Here is a 22,690-nt window from a genome sequence, read left to right on the forward strand (position 1 = left end):
CTTTAATAAAAATACTAGCAATTTTGAGAGGATATATATGTATATTTTATTTGCTGATCTGAATTAACCTGTCTGAATAGCCTGATTAAAGGCTCCTTTCACCTATCTGATTAAAGGCTTCCTTCACCTGTGCTTGTTTAAAGGCTCTCTTCACCTCTTTCCAATTAAAGGCTCCCTTCACCTCTATCCAATTAAATGCTCTCTCCACCTCTATCAAATTAAAGGCTCTCTCCACCTCTATCCAATTAAAGGCTCCCTTCACCTCTATCCAATTAAAGGCTCCCTTCACCTCTATCCAATTAAAGGCTACCTTCACCTCTATCCAATTAAAGGCTCCCTTCACCTCATTAAACTGTATTTATTTACCTATACTGCCTTTACATCAAATGGCAAGACATTCACTGTTAAATTTGTTGATGCAATGACACTAATATCATTACAGTCTTTAATCTGATATATTCTCTCAACAGTCGGCTTCCTAGTTGGGTACGCGCAGTAATTCCAAGAATATTTTACATCACAGAAAAAGCTTGGAATTATTATCCATATACAGTGACAGGTCAGTTTATATTTTTTCTCATTTATGTCTTTAGTTTGTATTTGTTTGGACTCATTACCACCAGGCAAACTGCTAATTGCAGCTGTTAGATGAAAGTCAAGAATGCAGAAGAGATCTTACATGTATCTGTATATATCATAACAGTCTTTATGAGAACAAATGTGTATAATTTGTTTCAAGTTTATGATTTATAAAAATATGAATTTTATAAATCAAAATGGATGTTAGAATTCAAATTGACCAATCTAGAAATGGTATTGTGACATCAATATTAGTTCTAATTATTATTAATGAGTTAGTTTTAACAATAATCATTCAACAGTCACCTCAAGGCATTTTTAAGCTAAGGTACAGTTTTATGCCCTGCACTGTATATGCTTTAAGTTAAGGTACAGTTTTATGCCCTGCACTGTATATGCTTTAAGCTGAGGTACAGTTTTATGCCCTGCACTGTATATGCTTTAAATAGATTTTACTCTTAAATACACAAAGAGAACTGTGCAGTGGAAAATACTTGTTGCTTTGTAGATTTTACTTGAGTAAATAAAATGGGAAATATTAGGAAGATTATATGGAAGGTATATGGTGATTTTGAAAGCCAGCTAAATGTTGGTCTGTAGTATATATTGCATTTATAATGATTGTCAGACATTATAGACTCGTAGATATCCCAGTCTTGTATATTGTATTATTGTTCGGATGGTTCATTACCTGATATACTGAAGTTCCATGCAGGTGATACTGCACATGAATATCAACAAGACTTGTCTGGACAGTTTTTCATTAATTTACATTCGTGACAGGGGAAAATGCATAACGTTGTGTGTTTTGAATGGCAAACAACCTAAATGCTTGAATCTGCATGCAGTCTACCACCATGCAATTGAGTCCATGTTAGCGCTATGTGATTCGGAGATAGAGGGATTCAATCAAATACTAATTGAGACTAATCAAAGCTACTTGACATCAAGAATTTAAACTTGATCACGCTTCCTTCTATTACATCTAAACTATTATCGACTGTAATGCCTCAAGACGCCTAATTAGTCATTTGGTATTCTCACGCTGAAATCAATTTTCTAAATGCCTTGTGGAATTTAAAGTAGGAAACCCTTTATTCATATATTTCTGAATACTGATAGTTAAGTCTAGGTGGTACTACATGTATTTTTACTGATGTGTTTAAGCAAGTGTGTCATGTCTACATTTGTTTGTCTTGTGTGTCTCCGTCATTCCTGGACCACTTTCATAGAATCATGTGATGCATTCACTTCTAATTCAAGATTACTTACTGATTGGTAATTCTGGTAACAATTCCCCATTCCTGAACCTGAATATATGGACACATACGTAGAACCTCATTAGACTTTGATGCATGCCATTTTTAGCTTCACTGTTGACTTAGTCCGCAAAACTAGACTGTTCATCTTACTAATTATCCGCTGTCTGCTGGTGTCAACTTTACATTTTTTAATTTTTTAGTTCTGCTGTCGACTTTGTCAAGCAGAGCTTATCATATGAGTGATTGTCAAGGGTTGTCCATGTCAACTTTTTACTTTTTTGACTTCTTCTTGAAAACTATAATTCTTATTGCTTTGATACCTGGTGTATATGTACCTTGGGCAGACCTCTCTTAGATTTATTCATTTCATGATGAGATCTTCAATTTTCTAATTTTGATGAATATTTTTGAAATTTTTGGTAAAAAGTGATATTTTTGACTTCTTGTTAAAAACCACAAATCAAATTGCTTTGACATTATATATATATATAGATACTACATGTGGACCTCTCTCAGATTTGTTCATTTCGTGATGATATCTTCAATTTTCTAATTTTGATGAATGTTTTTGTCATTTGGGGTAAAAAGTGATATTTTCGACAACTTGTTAAAAACAGCAAGTCCGATTGCTTTGATACTACATAGGTGCCTCATGTAGACCTCTCTCAGATTTGTTCTTTTTCTAATGATATCTGCAGTTCTTTAATTGAAATGTGCATTGCTAACAGCAGAGTTATCTCAGCCGAGAGGATGCTTGTTTCCTGAAAATAGCAAGTCTGCTTGCTTTGATACTTGATGTATATGTACCTTGGGTAGATCTCTTTCAGATTTGTTTATTTCGTGGTAATATCCCTAATTTTAGTGAATATTTTTTTCATTTTCAGTAAAAAATTCTATTTAGACTACTTCTTGAAAATGGCAAACCCCATTGATTTGACATTTTATACATGTATGTGGACACCTTGAGTGAACCTTTTACAGATTTGTTCATTTTCTGATAAGTTCAATTCCCTAATTTTAGTAAATACTTATGCTATGTTTGGTAAAAAATGCTATTTTGAAATACACAGATGGCTGTACTTTATACCAAATTGTTTCAAAGTGGTTGTTTTCTTTTCACATACATGCATGCTATTTTTAAACCATTTTATCTTTTAACAATATGCCATGAGACTGTGTGTTGCCATACATTCATATAATTTCATTTTTGCCTCAAGATGAAACTAACTGACGTTTTAGTAAAATTTCAAGCATTTCTATCTTTTCAGAACTAGATTTAAGACATGTGTGAATGGTACATGTACATGCTTTCTGAATCAATGTTAGAATAAGGTGATCTATGTCATGTGTCACAAAGACAAAGACATTTGGATTAACATCACATATTAACACAAGGACTGTCAATGTTTTTTGTCTATCATTTGGGAAAGAACAGAATATACATAAAATTGACCCTTATATAATAACCACTATCCACCCCTGCTTAAAAAAAAAAAAATTCTATCAGTATTCTAGGAAATAAAGCAATTAAGAATCACAAACCTCAAGGAATGAGGAAGTTAATTTGCAGTAATGTTGAAATTGATGAACTCTCATTCTTGTCTCTCATGATTGGATTAATTTGCAAAGTGCTTTTTAGAGATCATGCTATATATTGCCTTCAATGATAAATACATATGTACAAAAATTAAAATTTTCATTTCAATCTACTAGTTTTATTTATTTAAATACTAGTTAGTGAAAATTTGAATTGGTTGCTTATTTGCAAAATTTTTAATTCATGCATTTTGCATTTTAGAATTTGATGAATGCCATACTTGTACTATTAAATTTCTGTTTATGCAGCATCCACTGTTTTTTGTGTTAATATCATTGGTTATGGAGTTTCTTACTCTTATAAATAACAACTTTATTACATTTTAATACGTAATTTTTCGTAAATAAATAACATCCATCTTTTCATTGAAAAATCACTTTTCATGTTCATTTACCATACATGTATGTATCTGATTAAATTGTTCTATTTATCAGTGGTAAATAGACAATATGAAACAAAAAAAACGATTTAAAAACAATAGATATACTATATATATTATAAATAATAAAAAAACGTATACAGACAAAATTGAATTACAATAAATTCCGTTTTCATGACACTTCGCCCTGAAGCTACATTGAAATGCACATCATGATTGACCTTTATTTTCTAAAAGTGACAATTTTAACAGTTTCTTGTTATATCCCAGGGCAATAAAACAAAATTCTATGTCTACGGAATATTTTTTGTTAAAAGCCATTACCATGTGCTGTGCCTGCCCTTATCAACATATTTGTTTCACTTGGTACAGTTTTCATCATGTACAGTTTCCAAATATCAATTACATGTATGTTAAGTGGTACATAGATTAAAGGTACATAAGCTTTGTAAATTATGCTAACTTCCACTGATCTTGTTAACAGATCACAGTGGCATGCACTTCTAATAGAGCAAATACAGTATATGTATGATTATTTAAGTTTACACAGGTTTCACTGTATCAGTTGCTTTGGTGTTCAGTTTAGAAAGGTTTCACTGTATCAGTTGCTTTGGTGTTCAGTTTAGAAAGGTTTCACTGTATCAGTTGCTTCGGTGTTCAGTTTAGAAAGGTTTCACTGTATCAGTTGCTTTGGTGTTCAGTTTAGAAAGGTTTCACTTTATCAGTTGCTTTGGTGTTCAGTTTAGAAAGGTTTCACTGTATCAGTTGCTTTGGTGTTCAGTTTAGACAGGTTTCACTGTATCAGTTGCTTTGGTGTTCAGTTTAGAAAGGTTTCACTGTATCAGTTGCTTTGGTGTTCAGTTTAGACAGGTTTCACTGTATCAGTTGCTTTGGTGTTCAGTTTAGACAGGTTTCACTGTATCAGTTGCTTTGGTGTTCAGTTTAGAAAGGTTTCACTGTATCAGTTACTTTGGTGTTCAGTTTAGAAAGGTTTCACTGTATCAGTTGCTTTGGTGTTCAGTTTAGAAAGGTTTCACTGTATCAGTTGCTTTGGTGTTCAGTTTAGAAAGGTTTCACTGTATTAGTTCTTTAGATGTTCAGTTTAGAAAGGTTTCACTGTATCAGTTACTTTGGTGTTCAGTTTAGAAAGGTTTCTCTGTATCAGTTGCTTTGGTGTTCAGTTTAGAAAGGTTTCACTGTATCAGTTGCTTTGGTGTTCAGTTTAGAAAGGTTTCACTGTATCAGTTGCTTCGGTGTTCAGTTTAGAAAGGTTTCACTGTATCAGTTGCTTTGGTGTTCAGTTTAGAAAGGTTTCACTTTATCAGTTGCTTTGGTGTTCAGTTTAGAAAGGTTTCACTGTATCAGTTGCTTTGGTGTTCAGTTTAGACAGGTTTCACTGTATCAGTTGCTTTGGTGTTCAGTTTAGAAAGGTTTCACTGTATCAGTTGCTTTGGTGTTCAGTTTAGACAGGTTTCACTGTATCAGTTGCTTTGGTGTTCAGTTTAGACAGGTTTCACTGTATCAGTTGCTTTGGTGTTCAGTTTAGAAAGGTTTCACTGTATCAGTTGCTTTGGTGTTCAGTTTAGAAAGGTTTCACTGTATCAGTTGCTTTGGTGTTCAGTTTAGAAAGGTTTCACTGTATTAGTTCTTTAGATGTTCAGTTTAGAAAGGTTTCACTTTATCAGTTGCTTTGGTGTTTAGTTTAGAAAGGTTTCACTGTATCAGTTACTTTGGTGTTCAGTTTAGAAAGGTTTCTCTGTATCAGTTGCTTTGGTGTTCAGTTTAGAAAGGTTTCACTGTATCAGTTGCTTTGGTGTTCAGTTTAGAAAGGTTTCACTTTATCAGTTACTTTGGTGTTCAGTTTAGAAAGGTTTCACTGTATCAGTTGCTTTGGTGTTCAATTTAGAAAGGTTTCACTGTATCAGTTACTTAGGTGTTCAGTTTAGAAAGGTTTCACTGTATCAGTTACTTAGGTGTTCAGTTTAGAAAGGTTTCACTGTATCAGTTGCTTTGGTGTTCAATTTAGAAAGGTTTCACTGTATCAGTTACTTTGATATTCAGTTTAGAAAGGTTTCACTGTATCAGTTGCTTTGGTGTTCAGTTTAGAAAGGTTTCACTGTATAAGTTGCTTTGATATTCAGTTTAGAAAGGTTCACTATCAGTTGCTTTGGTGTTCAGTTTAGAAAGGTTTCACTGTATCAGTTGCTTTGGTGTTCAGTTTAGAAAGGTTTCACTGTATCAGTTGCTTTGATATTCAGTTTAGAAAGGTTTCACTGTATCAGTTGCTTTGGTGTTCAGTTTAGAAAGGTTTCACTGTATCAGTTGCTTTGGTGTTCAGTTTAGAAAGGTTTCACTGTATCAGTTGCTTTGATATTCAGTTTAGAAAGGTTTCACTGTATCAGTTGCTTTGATATTCAGTTTAGAAAGGTTTCACTGTATCAGTTGCTTTGGTGTTCAGTTTAGAAAGGTTTCACTGTATCAGTTGCTTTGATATTCAGTTTAGAAAGGTTTCACTGTATCAGTTGCTTTGGTGTTCAGTTTAGAAAGGTTTCACTGTATCAGTTGCTTTGATATTCAGTTTAGAAAGGTTTTACTGTATCAGTTGCTTTGGTATTCAGTTTAGAAAGGTTTCACTGTATCAGTTGCTTTGATATTCAGTTTAGAAAGGTTCACTGTATCAGTTGCTTTGGTGTTCAGTTTAGAAAGGTTTCACTGTATCAGTTGCTTTGGTGTTCAGTTTAGAAAGGTTTCACTGTATCAGTTGCTTTGATATTCAGTTTAGAAAGGTTTTACTGTATCAGTTGCTTTGGTATTCAGTTTAGAAAGGTTTCACTGTATCAGTTGCTTTGATATTCAGTTTAGAAAGGTTCACTGTATCAGTTGCTTTGGTGTTCAGTTTAGAAAGGTTTCACTGTATCAGTTGCTTTGGTGTTCAGTTTAGAAAGGTTTCACTTTATCAGTTGCTTCGGTGTTCAGTTTAGAAAGGTTTCACTGTATCAGTTGCTTTGGTGTTCAGTTTAGAAAGGTTTCACTGTATCAGTTGCTTTGATATTCAGTTTAGAAAGGTTTCACTGTATCAGTTGCTTTGGTGTTCAGTTTAGAAAGGTTTCACTGTATGACTTACTTTGGTGTTCAGTTTAAAAAGGTTTCACTGTATCAGTTGCTTTGGTGTTCAGTTGAAAAAGGTTTCCCTATCAGTTCCTTCAGTGTTCAGTTTAGAAAGGTTTCACTGTATCAGTTACTTTGGTGTTCAGTTTAGAAAGGTTTCACTGTATCAGTTGCTTTGATATTCAGTTCAGGAAGGTTTCACTGTGTCAGTTGCTTTGGTATTCAGTTTAGAAAGGTTTCACTGTGTCAGTTGCTTTGGTGTTCAGTTTAGAAAGGGGTCACTGTATCAGTTACTTTGGTGTTCAGTTTAGAAAGGTTTCACTGTATCAGTTACTTTGGTGTTCAGTTTAGAAAGGTTTCACTGTATCAGTTGCTTTGGTGTTCAGTTTAGACAGGTTTCACTGTATCAGTTGCTTTGGTGTTCAGTTTAGAAAGGTTTCTCTGTATCAGTTGCTTTGGTGTTCAGTTTAGAAAGGTTTCACTGTATCAGTTGCTTTGGTGTTCAGTTTAGAAAGGTTTCACTTTATCAGTTACTTTGGTGTTCAGTTTAGAAAGGTTTCACTGTATCAGTTGCTTTGGTGTTCAATTTAGAAAGGTTTCACTGTATCAGTTACTTAGGTGTTCAGTTTAGAAAGGTTTCACTGTATCAGTTACTTAGGTGTTCAGTTTAGAAAGGTTTCACTGTATCAGTTGCTTTGGTGTTCAATTTAGAAAGGTTTCACTGTATCAGTTACTTTGATATTCAGTTTAGAAAGGTTTCACTGTATCAGTTGCTTTGGTGTTCAGTTTAGAAAGGTTTCACTGTATAAGTTGCTTTGATATTCAGTTTAGAAAGGTTCACTATCAGTTGCTTTGGTGTTCAGTTTAGAAAGGTTTCACTGTATCAGTTGCTTTGGTGTTCAGTTTAGAAAGGTTTCACTGTATCAGTTGCTTTGATATTCAGTTTAGAAAGGTTTCACTGTATCAGTTGCTTTGGTGTTCAGTTTAGAAAGGTTTCACTGTATCAGTTGCTTTGGTGTTCAGTTTAGAAAGGTTTCACTGTATCAGTTGCTTTGATATTCAGTTTAGAAAGGTTTCACTGTATCAGTTGCTTTGATATTCAGTTTAGAAAGGTTTCACTGTATCAGTTGCTTTGGTGTTCAGTTTAGAAAGGTTTCACTGTATCAGTTGCTTTGATATTCAGTTTAGAAAGGTTTCACTGTATCAGTTGCTTTGGTGTTCAGTTTAGAAAGGTTTCACTGTATCAGTTGCTTTGATATTCAGTTTAGAAAGGTTTTACTGTATCAGTTGCTTTGGTGTTCAGTTTAGAAAGGTTTCACTGTATCAGTTGCTTTGATATTCAGTTTAGAAAGGTTCACTGTATCAGTTGCTTTGGTGTTCAGTTTAGAAAGGTTTCACTGTATCAGTTGCTTTGGTGTTCAGTTTAGAAAGGTTTCACTGTATCAGTTGCTTTGATATTCAGTTTAGAAAGGTTTTACTGTATCAGTTGCTTTGGTATTCAGTTTAGAAAGGTTTCACTGTATCAGTTGCTTTGATATTCAGTTTAGAAAGGTTCACTGTATCAGTTGCTTTGGTGTTCAGTTTAGAAAGGTTTCACTGTATCAGTTGCTTTGGTGTTCAGTTTAGAAAGGTTTCACTTTATCAGTTGCTTCGGTGTTCAGTTTAGAAAGGTTTCACTGTATCAGTTGCTTTGGTGTTCAGTTTAGAAAGGTTTCACTGTATCAGTTGCTTTGATATTCAGTTTAGAAAGGTTTCACTGTATCAGTTGCTTTGGTGTTCAGTTTAGAAAGGTTTCACTGTATGACTTACTTTGGTGTTCAGTTTAAAAAGGTTTCACTGTATCAGTTGCTTTGGTGTTCAGTTGAAAAAGGTTTCCCTATCAGTTCCTTCAGTGTTCAGTTTAGAAAGGTTTCACTGTATCAGTTACTTTGGTGTTCAGTTTAGAAAGGTTTCACTGTATCAGTTGCTTTGATATTCAGTTCAGGAAGGTTTCACTGTGTCAGTTGCTTTGGTATTCAGTTTAGAAAGGTTTCACTGTGTCAGTTGCTTTGGTGTTCAGTTTAGAAAGGGGTCACTGTATCAGTTACTTTGGTGTTCAGTTTAGAAAGGTTTCACTGTATCAGTTACTTTGGTGTTCAGTTTAGAAAGGTTTCACTGTATCAGTTACTTTGGTGTTCAGTTTAGAAAGGTTTCACTGTATCAGTTACTTTGGTGTTCAGTTTAGAAAGGTTTCACTGTATCAGTTACTTTGGTGTTCAGTTTAGAAAGGTTTCACTGTATCAGTTGCTTTGGTGTTCAGTTTAGAAAGGTTTCACTGTATCAGTTGCTTTGATATTCAGTTTAGAAAGGTTTCACTGTATCAGTTGCTTTGATATTCAGTTTAGAAAGGTTTCACTGTATCAGTTGCTTTGGTGTTCAGTTTAGAAAGGTTTCACTGTGTCAGTTGCTTTGATATTCAGTTCAGGAATGTTTCACTGTGTCAGTTGCTTTGGTATTCAGTTTAGAAAGGTTTCACTGTGTCAGTTGCTTTGGTGTTCAGTTTAGAAAGGGGTCACTGTATCAGTTACTTTGGTGTTCAGTTTAGAAAGGTTTCACTGTATCAGTTGCTTTGATATTCAGTTCAGGAAGGTTTCACTGTGTCAGTTGCTTTGGTGTTCAGTTTAGAAAGGGGTCACTGTATCAGTTACTTTGGTGTTCAGTTTAGAAAGGTTTCACTGTATCAGTTACTTTGGTGTTCAGTTTAGAAAGGTTTCACTGTATCAGTTACTTTGGTGTTCAGTTTAGAAAGGTTTCACTGTATCAGTTACTTTGGTGTTCAGTTTAGAAAGGTTTCACTGTATCAGTTACTTTGGTTTTTAAATTTAGAAAGGTATCAGTTTAGAAAGGTATCAGTTGCTTTGGTATTAGTACTTGTATATTCAGATGAGTTTGCAAAATTACAATTACATCATCAATTAAAGGAGCATACAAATTTATATAAAGATTGTGTTGAGTATTATATATAATTGTACAACTGGTTTTAAGAGAGTAGAGCCTTGTCACTGCCAACATAGAACAACAACACTAGTAGCAAGATTGCTTGTAAAGCCAATTATCCTCCACCAGGGTTTCATCTGTATCAACAGCTACTGTTTCCAATTAGGTACAGTATTACTGAGTCTAGATACAGAGCTGGATTAAACGCCACTGTCACTGACCTCATTCTCTTTCATTATAATAGTGTCATATGATCAGCCACCTATTAAACTGGAATTTCTGGGTATCTTGTCGGCTTACTACGTCATAACAGGGGTTTCTAGCTATTTTGTCGGCTTACTATGTCATAACAGGGGTGTCTAGCTATTTTGTCGTCATAGTAGCGTCATATCTGGAGTTTATTGTTATCTTATCGCCTTCTTCATTGTAACAAGGGTTTCTGGCTATCTTGTCACCTTCTACATCTTAACGAGGGTTTCTAGCAATCTTGTCACCTTCTACATTTTAAGAGGGTTTCTAGCAATCTTGTCATCTTCTACATCTTAACGAGGGTTTCTAGCAATCTTGTCACCTTCTACATCTTAACGAGGGTTGCAAGCAATCTTGTCACCTTCTACATCTTAACTAGGGTTTCTAGCAATCTTGTCACCTTCTACATCTTAACTAGGGTTTCTAGCAATCTTGTCACCTTCTACATCTTAACTAGGGTTTCTAGCAATCTTGTCATCTTCTACATCTTAACTAGGGTTTCTAGCAATCTTGTCATCTTCTACAACTTAACTAGGGTTTCTGGCAATCTTGTCATCTTCTACATCTTAACTAGGGTTTCTAGCAATCTTGTCATCTTCTACATCTTAACTAGGGTTTCTAGCAATCTTGTCATCTTCTACATCTTAATGAGGGTTTCTAGCAATCTTGTCACCTTCTACATCTTAACTAGGGTTTCTAGCAATCTTGTCATCTTCTACATCTTAACTAGGGTTTCTAGCAATCTTGTCATCTTCTACATCTTAACTAGGGTTTCTAGCAATCTTGTCATCTTCTACATCTTAATGAGGGTTTCTAGCAATCTTGTCACCTTCTACATCTTAACTAGGGTTTCTAGCAATCTTGTCACCTTCTACATCTTAACTAGGGTTTCTAGCAATCTTGTCACCTTCTACATCTTAACGAGGGTTTCTAGCAATCTTGTCATCTTCTACATCTTAACTAGGGTTTCTAGCAATCTTGTCACCTTCTACATCTTAACTAGGGTTTCTAGCAATCTTGTCACCTTCTACATCTTAACTAGGGTTTCTAGCAATCTTGTCATCTTCTACATCTTAACTAGGGTTTCTAGCTACCTTGTCATCTTCTACATCCTAATTAGGGTTTCTAGCAATCTTGTCACCTTCTACATCTTAACTAGGGTTTCTAGCAATCTTGTCATCTTCTACATCTTAACTAGGGTTTCTAGAAATCTTGTCATCTTCTACATCTTAACTAGGGTTTCTGGCAATCTTGTCATCTTCTACATCTTAACTAGGGTTTCTAGCAATCTTGTCATCTTCTACATCTTAACTAGGGTTTCTAGCAATCTTGTCATCTTCTACATCTTAACTAGGGTTTCTAGCAATCTTGTCATCTTCTACATCTTAACGAGGGTTTCTAGCAATCTTGTCACCTTCTACATCTTAACGAGGGTTTCTAGCAATCTTGTCACCTTCTACATCTTAACAAGGGTTTCAAGCAATCTTGTCATCTTCTACATCTTAACGAGGGTTTCTAGCAATCTTGTCACCTTCTACATCTTAACAAGGGTTTCAAGCAATCTTGTCATCTTCTACATCTTAACGAGGGTTTCTAGCAATCTTGTCACCTTCTACATCTTAACAAGGGTTTCAAGCAATCTTGTCATCTTCTACATCTTAACGAGGGTTTCTAGCAATCTTGTCACCTTCTACATCTTAACGAGGGTTTCTAGCAATCTTGTCACCTTCTACATCTTAACGAGGGTTTCAAGCAATCTTGTCATCTTCTACATCTTAACGAGGGTTTCTAGCAATCTTGTCACCTTCTTCATCTTAACAAGGGTTTCAAGCAATCTTGTCATCTTCTACATCTTAACGAGGGTTTCTAGCAATCTTGTCACCTTCTACATCTTAACTAGGGTTTCTAGCAATCTTGTCACCTTCTACATCTTAACTAGGGTTTCTAGCAATCTTGTCACCTTCTACATCTTAACTAAGGTTTCTAGCAATATTGTCATCTTCTACATCTTAACTAGGGTTTCTAGCAATCTTGTCACCTTCTACATCTTAACTAGGGTTTCTAGCAATCTTGTCATCTTCTACATCTTAACGAGGGTTTCTAGCAATCTTGTCATCTTCTACATCTTAACTAGGGTTTCTAGCAATCTTGTCATCTTCTACATCTTAACTAGGGTTTCTAGCAATCTTGTCATCTTCTACACCCTAATTAGGGTTTCAAGCAATCTTGTCATCTTCTACATCTTAACTAGGGTTTCTAGCAATCTTGTCATCTTCTACATCTTAATGAGGGTTTCTAGCAATCTTGTCATCTTCTACATCTTAACTAGGGTTTCTAGCAATCTTGTCATCTTCTACATCTTAACTAGGGTTTCTAGCAATCTTGTCACCTTCTACATCTTAACTAGGGTTTCTAGCAATCTTGTCACCTTCTACATCTTAACGAGGGTTTCTAGCAATCTTGTCACCTTCTACATCCTAATTAGGGTTTCTAGCTACCTTGTCATCTTCTACATCTTAACTAGGGTTTCTAGCAATCTTGTCATCTTCTACATCTTAACTAGGGTTTCTAGCAATCTTGTCACCTTCTACATCTTAACGAGGGTTTCTAGCAATCTTGTCACCTTCTACATCCTAATTAGGGTTTCTAGCTACCTTGTCATCTTCTACATCTTAACAAGGGTTTCAAGCAATCTTGTCACCTTCTACATATTAACAAGGGTTTCTAGCAATCTTGTCATCTTCTACATCTTAACGAGGGTTTCTAGCAATCTTGTCACCTTCTACATCTTAACTAGGGTTTCTAGCAATCTTGTCACCTTCTACATCTTAACTAGGGTTTCTAGCAATCTTGTCACCTTCTACATCTTAATTAGGGTTTCTAGCAATCTTGTCACCTTCTACATCTTAACTAGGGTTTCTAGCAATCTTGTCACCTTCTACATCTTAACTAGGGTTTCTAGCAAACTTGTCACCTTCTACATCTTAACTAGGGTTTCTAGCAATCTTGTCATCTTCTACATCCTAATTAGGGTTTCTAGCAATCTTGTCACCTTCTACATCTTAACAAGGGTTTCAAGCTATCTTGTCATCTTCTACATCTTAACGAGGGTTTCTAGCAATCTTGTCACCTTCTACATCTTAACAAGGGTTTCAAGCAATCTTGTCATCTTCTACATCTTAACGAGGGTTTCTAGCAATCTTGTCACCTTCTACATCTTAACAAGGGTTTCTAGCAATCTTGTCATCTTCTACATCTTAACGAGGGTTTCTAGCAATCTTGTCACCTTCTACATCTTAACAAGGGTTTCAAGCAATCTTGTCATCTTCTACATCTTAACGAGGGTTTCTAGCAATCTTGTCACCTTCTACATCTTAACGAGGGTTTCTAGCAATCTTGTCATCTTCTACATCTTAACGAGGGTTTCTAGCAATCTTGTCACCTTCTACATCTTAACTAGGGTTTCTAGTTACCTTGTTGCCTTCTACATCTTAACTTGGGTTCTGGTTATCTTGTCAACTTAAGTTTTAACCATTTTTTTCTCTTCTTTCTTTCATGTTGTTATTGGTGTCATGCAGAATACACAGTAAGTATGAAATATCTTTTGTTGATTAAATGTGTGTTGCAATGTTCACCTCTATGCATGTGTGCCTATGTCCACCTGCACCTATATCTCTGACCTACCTTGGTCGATCAAGTTAAAACTTACATTTTGGGAAATATTCGTACATACATGTACATTTGTTTTACAATCCATTTTGGAACTAGATCTCTATCTTGCATGAACAGATTACATTGAACATAATTAGATCTTGATGCATGTATTTGTTTTGCATACTGGAATTAAAATGGCCAACTGGTGCCAATTTGTTTTAACAAATGCAATTCTATAGCCATATCTCTGACAAGCACCTTTACATACACATATCAAACATTTGAACATTCATTCATTTCATGATCTAATTTAAGATGGTTGACTGGCAACCATTTTATTGAATATTTTTCAAAACAAAGAATTCTGGATCTTGATTGTACATTGATAGATTTTGTTCACAATTATTGCATATATTAGACATCATTGGACCTTGATGCATTTTGTTTTTAAGATCTGATGCAAAATGGCTGACTCATGGCTATTTTTGTTTTTATAATGAATGCAGTTCCAGAAGCATATCTGCCACATGCCTAGACTGATCATGTTCACACTTCTCATATCATAATGTCATACATATCCAGGTTGACATCATGACTCATTTCAAGATGGTTGACTGACTGTCGTTTTAGTGTTATAAGTGCATGGAAATCAAGCATTGCATTTTTGTCACTCGAGGGGAAGAATATACCTGACTGTTGACCATTTTATTATAGCAAAAGATGTTCCCCATATCTCTGCCATGCTTGTTCTAATAGCATTTATGGTTGGATTTTGTTCAATGTGGTGCATAAGATTCACCAGAGCCTTCAGTATGCAACACATTTGAGTCTCCTCATAACATACAAGACTAATTTTTTAGGGATATAACCTCTGAGTCTCCAAAAATCAATAAAGTATGCATGATTGCCCTCAGGGTCTCATATTTTGTCCTGCCAAAATGTTAGTGCATCATTCTAGATATTTAATGTTTTGTTAATTTGGACTAAATAGCCTTATTTTCCTATTGGCTATAGGTCTTAATAAAAACATAAAAAGAAAAAAATGCTGCAGGTTATATTTTGTGAAAGTTGACAGAAGTTGACTTTGGGGTTCAAAGTTTTAGTTCAGTATTAACAAATAAATCATTTAAATGAGAAATGTAATGAAGGTCTGAATTGATGTCAAATAAAAACTAATTTTAATAAGCTGGGTTCATACTACTTATATAGATTGTATTCCTCCACATTTGAAATCCTTCTTCTGTCTGCATTAATTTACTTTTCTTAACCTGGGGCATTGTAGAGATTGTATTTTCTATCGTCAGTTATTCTGCCTTCAGGTTAGGATTAAATATAGTATTTTAAATTTAGGACCTAAAAAAATAATCATAATTTTAGGTCCCTAACTTAAGCATATCAGTTTAAAACATGCTTTTAATATCAAAACGTTTTTTTTAGATTTGTTGTTACAATCACAATTTTAATGAAAAATTCAAAATAAAAATCTGTTGATTTAAAAAAAAAAAAAAAAATTTGACTAGAAACATTTTTCTTGGCATTATCATGATTGTTGTTTGGATGCAGTTTGCATTTAGTTCATAATATTGTCTGTAGGCTTTCCAATCAATATCAGCTGACGGGAATATGGTCAACTGTATGTTGCTTAATCCTCCAATCTGTTTCCAAGACAACAACATCTTTGCTTGCTCGTCATTTCTCTGAAAAATCTATACGCTTGATTACATCTAAGTGAGGATTAAAGCAAATATCTGAGCTGTGATCTGGATTTGTGTGTTGGATTATTATCAGCAATTTAGTGATAACGCGGAAAATTAATTATTGCGCAAAAAGTCATGTACTGTGCTATGCTTTTTATTTGTGATATTGGTAGAGCACATATGTATGACTGATGCTACAACAATTTCACATCGGTAAGACAACCAAAATTATGCTATATTGACTACTTCTAGATTGGTTTTAAATCATTATATACATGTCTATGGACTACGCATTCAATCTACATTTTGAAAGTCAGGTGCACCAGTTTACATTACCTCTATATAACCAGAGAAAATTCTATTTAGCAGTTCTCTCACATAAGCTCAGGGGGGGGGGGAAATGGCAGAAGAAGAAAATCAGAGTGATAACGAAAGGGTCCTAAGCTTTGTTGGCTTGGAACAAACATCACACAAGTTATAAAAGTTACTGTGTGTGCATCTGAATGTCTGCATATATCTACCGGTACATAGTGCATTAGATTCACATGGGAAGCCATTTCATTGAATCTGTCTGTGCAAGTGAATCCCTACAGTAAAAGTGAATTCATTTCATTGAATCTGTCTATGCAAGTGAATTCCTACTGTAAAAGTGAATCCATTTCATTGAATCTGTCTATGCAAGTGAATCCCGACAGTAAAAGTGAAGCCATTTCATTGAATCTGTCTATGCAAGTGAATCTCTACTGTAAAAGTGAAGCTATTTCATTGAATCTGTCTATGCAAGTGAATCCCGACAGTAAAAGTGAAGCCATTTCATTCAATCTGTCTATGCAAGTGAAGCCCCACTATAAAAGTGAAGCCATTTCATTAAATCTGTCTGTGCAAGTGAATCCCTACAGTAAAAGTGAATCCATTTCATTGAATCTGTCTATGCAAAGTGAATCCATTTTATTGAATCTGTCTATGCAAGTGAATCCCGGCAGTAAAAGTGAAGCCATTTCATTGAATCTGTCTATGCAAGTGAATCTCTACTTAAAAGTGAAGCTATTTCATTGAATCTGTCTATGCAAGTGAATCCTGACAGTAAAAGTGAAGCCATTTCATTGAATCTGTCTGTGCAAGTGAATCCCTACAGTAAAAGTGAATCCATTTCATTGAATCTGTCTATGCAAGTGAATCCCGACAGTAAAAGTGAAGCCATTTCATTAAATCTGTCTGTGCAAGTGAATCCCTACAGTAAAAGTGAATCCATTTCATTGAATCTGTCTATGCAAAGTGAATCCATTTTATTGAATCTGTCTATGCAAGTGAATCCCGGCAGTAAAAGTGAAGCCATTTCATTGAATCTGTCTATGCAAGTGAATCTCTACTTAAAAGTGAATCCCGGCAGTAAAAGTGAAGCCATTTCATTGAATCTGTCTATGCAAGTGAATCTCTACTTAAAAGTGAAGCTATTTCATTGAATCTGTCTATGCAAGTGAATCCCGACAGTAAAAGTGAAGCCATTTCATTGAATCTGTCTGTGCAAGTGAATCCCTACAGTAAAAGTGAATCCATTTCATTGAATCTGTCTATGCAAGTGAATCCCGACAGTAAAAGTGAAGCCATTTCATTAAATCTGTCTGTGCAAGTGAATCCCTACAGTAAAAGTGAATCCATTTCATTGAATCTGTCTATGCAAGTGAATCCTGACAGTAAAAGTGAAGCCATTTCATTGAATCTGTCTATGCAAGTGAATCCCGACAGTAAAAGTGAAGCCATTTCATTGAATCTGTCTATGCAAGTGAATCTCTACTGTAAAAGTGAAGCCATTTCATTAAATCTGTCTGTGCAAGTGAATCCCTACAGTAAAAGTGAATCCATTTCATTGAATCTGTCTATGCAAGTGAATTCCTACTGTAAAAGTGAAGCCATTTCATTGAATCTGTCTATGCAAGTGAATCTCTACTGTAAAAGTGAAGCTATTTCATTGAATCTGTCTATGCAAGTGAAGCCCCACTATAAAAGTGAAGCCATTTCATTAAATCTGTCTGTGCAAGTGAATCCCTACAGTAAAAGTGAATCCACTTTATTGAATTTGTCTATGCAAGTGAATCCCGGCAGTAAAAGTGAAGCCATTTCATTGAATCTGTCTATGCAAGTGAATCTCTACTTAAAAGTGAAGCTATTTCATTGAATCTGTCTATGCAAGTGAATCCCGACAGTAAAAGTGAAGCCATTTCATTGAATCTGTCTGTGCAAGTGAATCCCTACAGTAAAAGTGAATCCATTTCATTGAATCTGTCTATGCAAGTGAATCCCGACAGTAAAAGTGAAGCCATTTCATTAAATCTGTCTGTGCAAGTGAATCCCTACAGTAAAAGTGAATCCATTTCATTGAATCTGTCTATGCAAGTGAATCCTGACAGTAAAAGTGAAGCCATTTCATTGAATCTGTCTATGCAAGTGAATCCCGACAGTAAAAGTGAAGCCATTTCATTGAATCTGTCTATGCAAGTGAATCTCTACTGTAAAAGTGAAGCCATTTCATTAAATCTGTCTGTGCAAGTGAATCCCTACAGTAAAAGTGAATCCATTTCATTGAATCTGTCTATGCAAGTGAATTCCTACTGTAAAAGTGAAGCCATTTCATTGAATCTGTCTATGCAAGTGAATCTCTACTGTAAAAGTGAAGCTATTTCATTGAATCTGTCTATGCAAGTGAAGCCCCACTATAAAAGTGAAGCCATTTCATTAACTCTGTCTGTGCAAGTGAATCCCTACAGTAAAAGTGAATCCATTTCATTGAATCTGTCTATGCAAAGTGAATCCATTTTATTGAATCTGTCTATGCAAGTGAATCCCGGCAGTAAAAGTGAAGCCATTTCATTGAATCTGTCTATGCAAGTGAATCTCTACTTAAAAGTGAAGCTATTTCATTGAATCTGTCTATGCAAGTGAATCCCGACAGTAAAAGTGAAGCCATTTCATTGAATCTGTCTGTGCAAGTGAATCCCTACAGTAAAAGTGAATCCATTTCATTGAATCTGTCTATGCAAGTGAATCCCTACAGTAAAAGTGAATCCATTTCATTGAATCTGTCTATGCAAGTGAATCCTGACAGTAAAAGTGAAGCCATTTCATTGAATCTGTCTATGCAAGTGAATCCCGACAGTAAAAGTGAAGCCATTTCATTGAATCTGTCTATGCAAGTGAATCTCTACTGTAAAAGTGAAGCCATTTCATTAAATCTGTCTATGCAAGTGAATCCCGGCAGTAAAAGTGAAGCCATTTCATTGAATCTGTCTATGCAAGTGAATCTCTACTTAAAAGTGAAGCTATTTCATTGAATCTGTCTATGCAAGTGAATCCCGACAGTAAAAGTGAAGCCATTTCATTGAATCTGTCTGTGCAAGTGAATCCCTACAGTAAAAGTGAATCCATTTCATTGAATCTGTCTATGCAAGTGAATCCCGACAGTAAAAGTGAAGCCATTTCATTAAATCTGTCTGTGCAAGTGAATCCCTACAGTAAAAGTGAATCCATTTCATTGAATCTGTCTATGCAAGTGAATCCTGACAGTAAAAGTGAAGCCATTTCATTGAATCTGTCTATGCAAGTGAATCCCGACAGTAAAAGTGAAGCCATTTCATTGAATCTGTCTATGCAAGTGAATCTCTACTGTAAAAGTGAAGCCATTTCATTAAATCTGTCTGTGCAAGTGAATCCCTACAGTAAAAGTGAATCCATTTCATTGAATCTGTCTATGCAAGTGAATCCCGACAGTAAAAGTGAAGCCATTTCATTGAATCTGTCTGTGCAAGTGAATCCCTACAGTAAAAGTGAATCCATTTCATTGAATCTGTCTATGCAAGTGAATCCCTACAGTAAAAGTGAATCCATTTCATTGAATCTGTCTATGCAAGTGAATCCTGACAGTAAAAGTGAAGCCATTTCATTGAATCTGTCTATGCAAGTGAATCCCGACAGTAAAAGTGAAGCCATTTCATTGAATCTGTCTATGCAAGTGAATCTCTACTGTAAAAGTGAAGCCATTTCATTAAATCTGTCTATGCAAGTGAATCCCGGCAGTAAAAGTGAATCCATTTCATTGAATCTGTCTATGCAAGTGAATCCCGACAGTAAAAGTGAAGCCATTTCATTAAATCTGTCTGTGCAAGTGAATCCCTACAGTAAAAGTGAATCCATTTCATTGAATCTGTCTATGCAAGTGAATCCTGACAGTAAAAGTGAAGCCATTTCATTGAATCTGTCTATGCAAGTGAATCCCGACAGTAAAAGTGAAGCCATTTCATTGAATCTGTCTATGCAAGTGAATCTCTACTGTAAAAGTGAAGCCATTTCATTAAATCTGTCTGTGCAAGTGAATCCCTACAGTAAAAGTGAATCCATTTCATTGAATCTGTCTATGCAAGTGAATCCCGACAGTAAAAGTGAAGCCATTTCATTGAATCTGTCTGTGCAAGTGAATCCCTACAGTAAAAGTGAATCCATTTCATTGAATCTGTCTATGCAAGTGAATCCCTACAGTAAAAGTGAATCCATTTCATTGAATCTGTCTATGCAAGTGAATCCTGACAGTAAAAGTGAAGCCATTTCATTGAATCTGTCTATGCAAGTGAATCCCGACAGTAAAAGTGAAGCCATTTCATTGAATCTGTCTATGCAAGTGAATCTCTACTGTAAAAGTGAAGCCATTTCATTAAATCTGTCTATGCAAGTGAATCCCGGCAGTAAAAGTGAAGCCATTTCATTGAATCTGTCTATGCAAGTGAATCTCTACTTAAAAGTGAAGCTATTTCATTGAATCTGTCTATGCAAGTGAATCCCGACAGTAAAAGTGAAGCCATTTCATTGAATCTGTCTGTGCAAGTGAATCCCTACAGTAAAAGTGAATCCATTTCATTGAATCTGTCTATGCAAGTGAATCCCGACAGTAAAAGTGAAGCCATTTCATTAAATCTGTCTGTGCAAGTGAATCCCTACAGTAAAAGTGAATCCATTTCATTGAATCTGTCTATGCAAGTGAATCCTGACAGTAAAAGTGAAGCCATTTCATTGAATCTGTCTATGCAAGTGAATCCCGACAGTAAAAGTGAAGCCATTTCATTGAATCTGTCTATGCAAGTGAATCTCTACTGTAAAAGTGAAGCCATTTCATTAAATCTGTCTGTGCAAGTGAATCCCTACAGTAAAAGTGAATCCATTTCATTGAATCTGTCTATGCAAGTGAATCCCTACAGTAAAAGTGAATCCATTTCATTGAATCTGTCTATGCAAGTGAATTCCTACTGTAAAAGTGAAGCCATTTCATTGAATCTGTCTATGCAAGTGAATCTCTACTGTAAAAGTGAAGCCATTTCATTGAATCTGTCTATGCAAGTGAATCTCTACTGTAAAAGTGAAGCTATTTCATTGAATCTGTCTATGCAAGTGAAGCCCCACTATAAAAGTGAAGCCATTTCATTGAATCTGTCTATGCAAGTGAATCCCGACATTAAAAGTGAAGCCATTTCATTGAATCTGTCTATGCAAGTGAATCTCTACTGTAAAAGTGAAGCCATTTCATTGAATCTGTCTATGCAAGTGAATTCCTACTGTAAAAGTGAATCAATTTCATTGAATCTGTCTATGCAAGTGAATGCCGACAGTAAAAGTGAAGCCATTTCATTGAATCTGTCTATGCAAGTGAATCTCTACTGTAAAAGTGAAGCTATTTCATTGAATCTGTCTATGCAAGTGAAGCCCTACTATAAAAGTGAAGCCATTTCATTAAATCTGTCCATGCAAGTGAAGCCCCACTATAAAAGTGAAGCCATTTCATTAAATCTGTCTGTGCAAGTGAATCCCTACAGTAAAAGTGAATCCATTTCATTGAATCTGTCTATGCAAGTGAATCCCGACAGTAAAAGTGAATCCATTTCATTGAATCTGTCTATGCAAGTGAATTCCTACTGTAAAAGTGAATCCATTTCATTGAATCTGTCTATGCAAGTGAATCCCGACAGTAAAAGTGAAGCCATTTCATTGAATCTGTCTATGCAAGTGAATCTCTACTGTAAAAGTGAAGCTATTTCATTGAATCTGTCTATGCAAGTGAATCTCTACTGTAAAAGTGAAGCTATTTCATTGAATCTGTCTATGCAAGTGAAGCCCTACTATAAAAGTGAAGCCATTTCATTAAATCTGTCTATGCAAGTGAAGCCCCACTATAAAAGTGAAGCCATTTCATTAAATCTGTCTGTGCAAGTGAATCCCTACAGTAAAAGTGAATCCATTTCATTGAATCTGTCTATGCAAGTGAATCCCGACAGTAAAAGTGAATCCATTTCATTGAATCTGTCTATGCAAGTGAATTCCTACTGTAAAAGTGAATCCATTTCATTGAATCTGTCTATGCAAGTGAATCCCGACAGTAAAAGTGAAGCCATTTCATTGAATCTGTCTATGCAAGTGAATCTCTACTGTAAAAGTGAAGCTATTTCATTGAATCTGTCTATGCAAGTGAAGCCCCACTATAAAAGTGAAGCCATTTCATTAAATCTGTATGTGCAAGTGAATCCCTACAGTAAAAGTGAATCCATTTCATTGAATCTGTCTATGCAAGTGAATCCTGACAGTAAAAGTGAAGCCATTTCATTGAATCTGTCTATGCAAGTGAATCTCTACTGTAAAAGTGAAGCCATTTCATTGAATCTGTCTATGCAAGTGAATTCCCACTGTAAAAGTGAAGCCATTTCATTGAATCTGTCTATGCAAGTGAATCCCTACAGTAAAAGTGAATCCATTTCATTGAATCTGTCTATGCAAGTGAATTCCTACTGTAAAAGTGAAGCCATTTCATTGAATCTGTCTATGCAAGTGAATCTCTACTGTAAAAGTGAAGCTATTTCATTGAATCTGTCTATGCAAGTGAAGCCCCACTATAAAAGTGAAGCCATTTCATTGAATCTGTCTATGCAAGTGAATCCCGACATTAAAAGTGAAGCCATTTCATTGAATCTGTCTATGCAAGTGAATCCCGACATTAAAAGTGAAGCCATTTCATTGAATCTGTCTATGCAAGTGAATCTCTACTGTAAAAGTGAAGCCATTTCATTGAATCTGTCTATGCAAGTGAATTCCTACTGTAAAAGTGAATCCATTTCATTGAATCTGTCTATGCAAGTGAATGCCGACAGTAAAAGTG

The 22,690-nt window shown here is 35.3% G+C and overlaps 1 protein-coding gene across 1 annotated transcript in view; it reads left to right on the forward strand.

The window, feature by feature from the left end:
- Positions 1-22,690, forward strand: part of LOC102804523 (cytoplasmic phosphatidylinositol transfer protein 1-like) — a 130,900-nt gene that overhangs the window by 67,898 nt on the left and 40,312 nt on the right. The window contains exons 3-4 of the mRNA XM_085502857.1: positions 471-559; positions 594-643. Coding sequence (XP_085358983.1) covers positions 471-559; positions 594-643 — 139 coding nt within the window. The remainder of the gene's footprint in view (positions 1-470; positions 560-593; positions 644-22,690) is intronic.

Source organism: Saccoglossus kowalevskii, chromosome 8 (assembly GCF_978046115.1).
Source record: "Saccoglossus kowalevskii chromosome 8, keSacKowa6.1, whole genome shotgun sequence".
NCBI classification, from domain to species: Eukaryota; Metazoa; Hemichordata; class Enteropneusta; family Harrimaniidae; genus Saccoglossus; species Saccoglossus kowalevskii.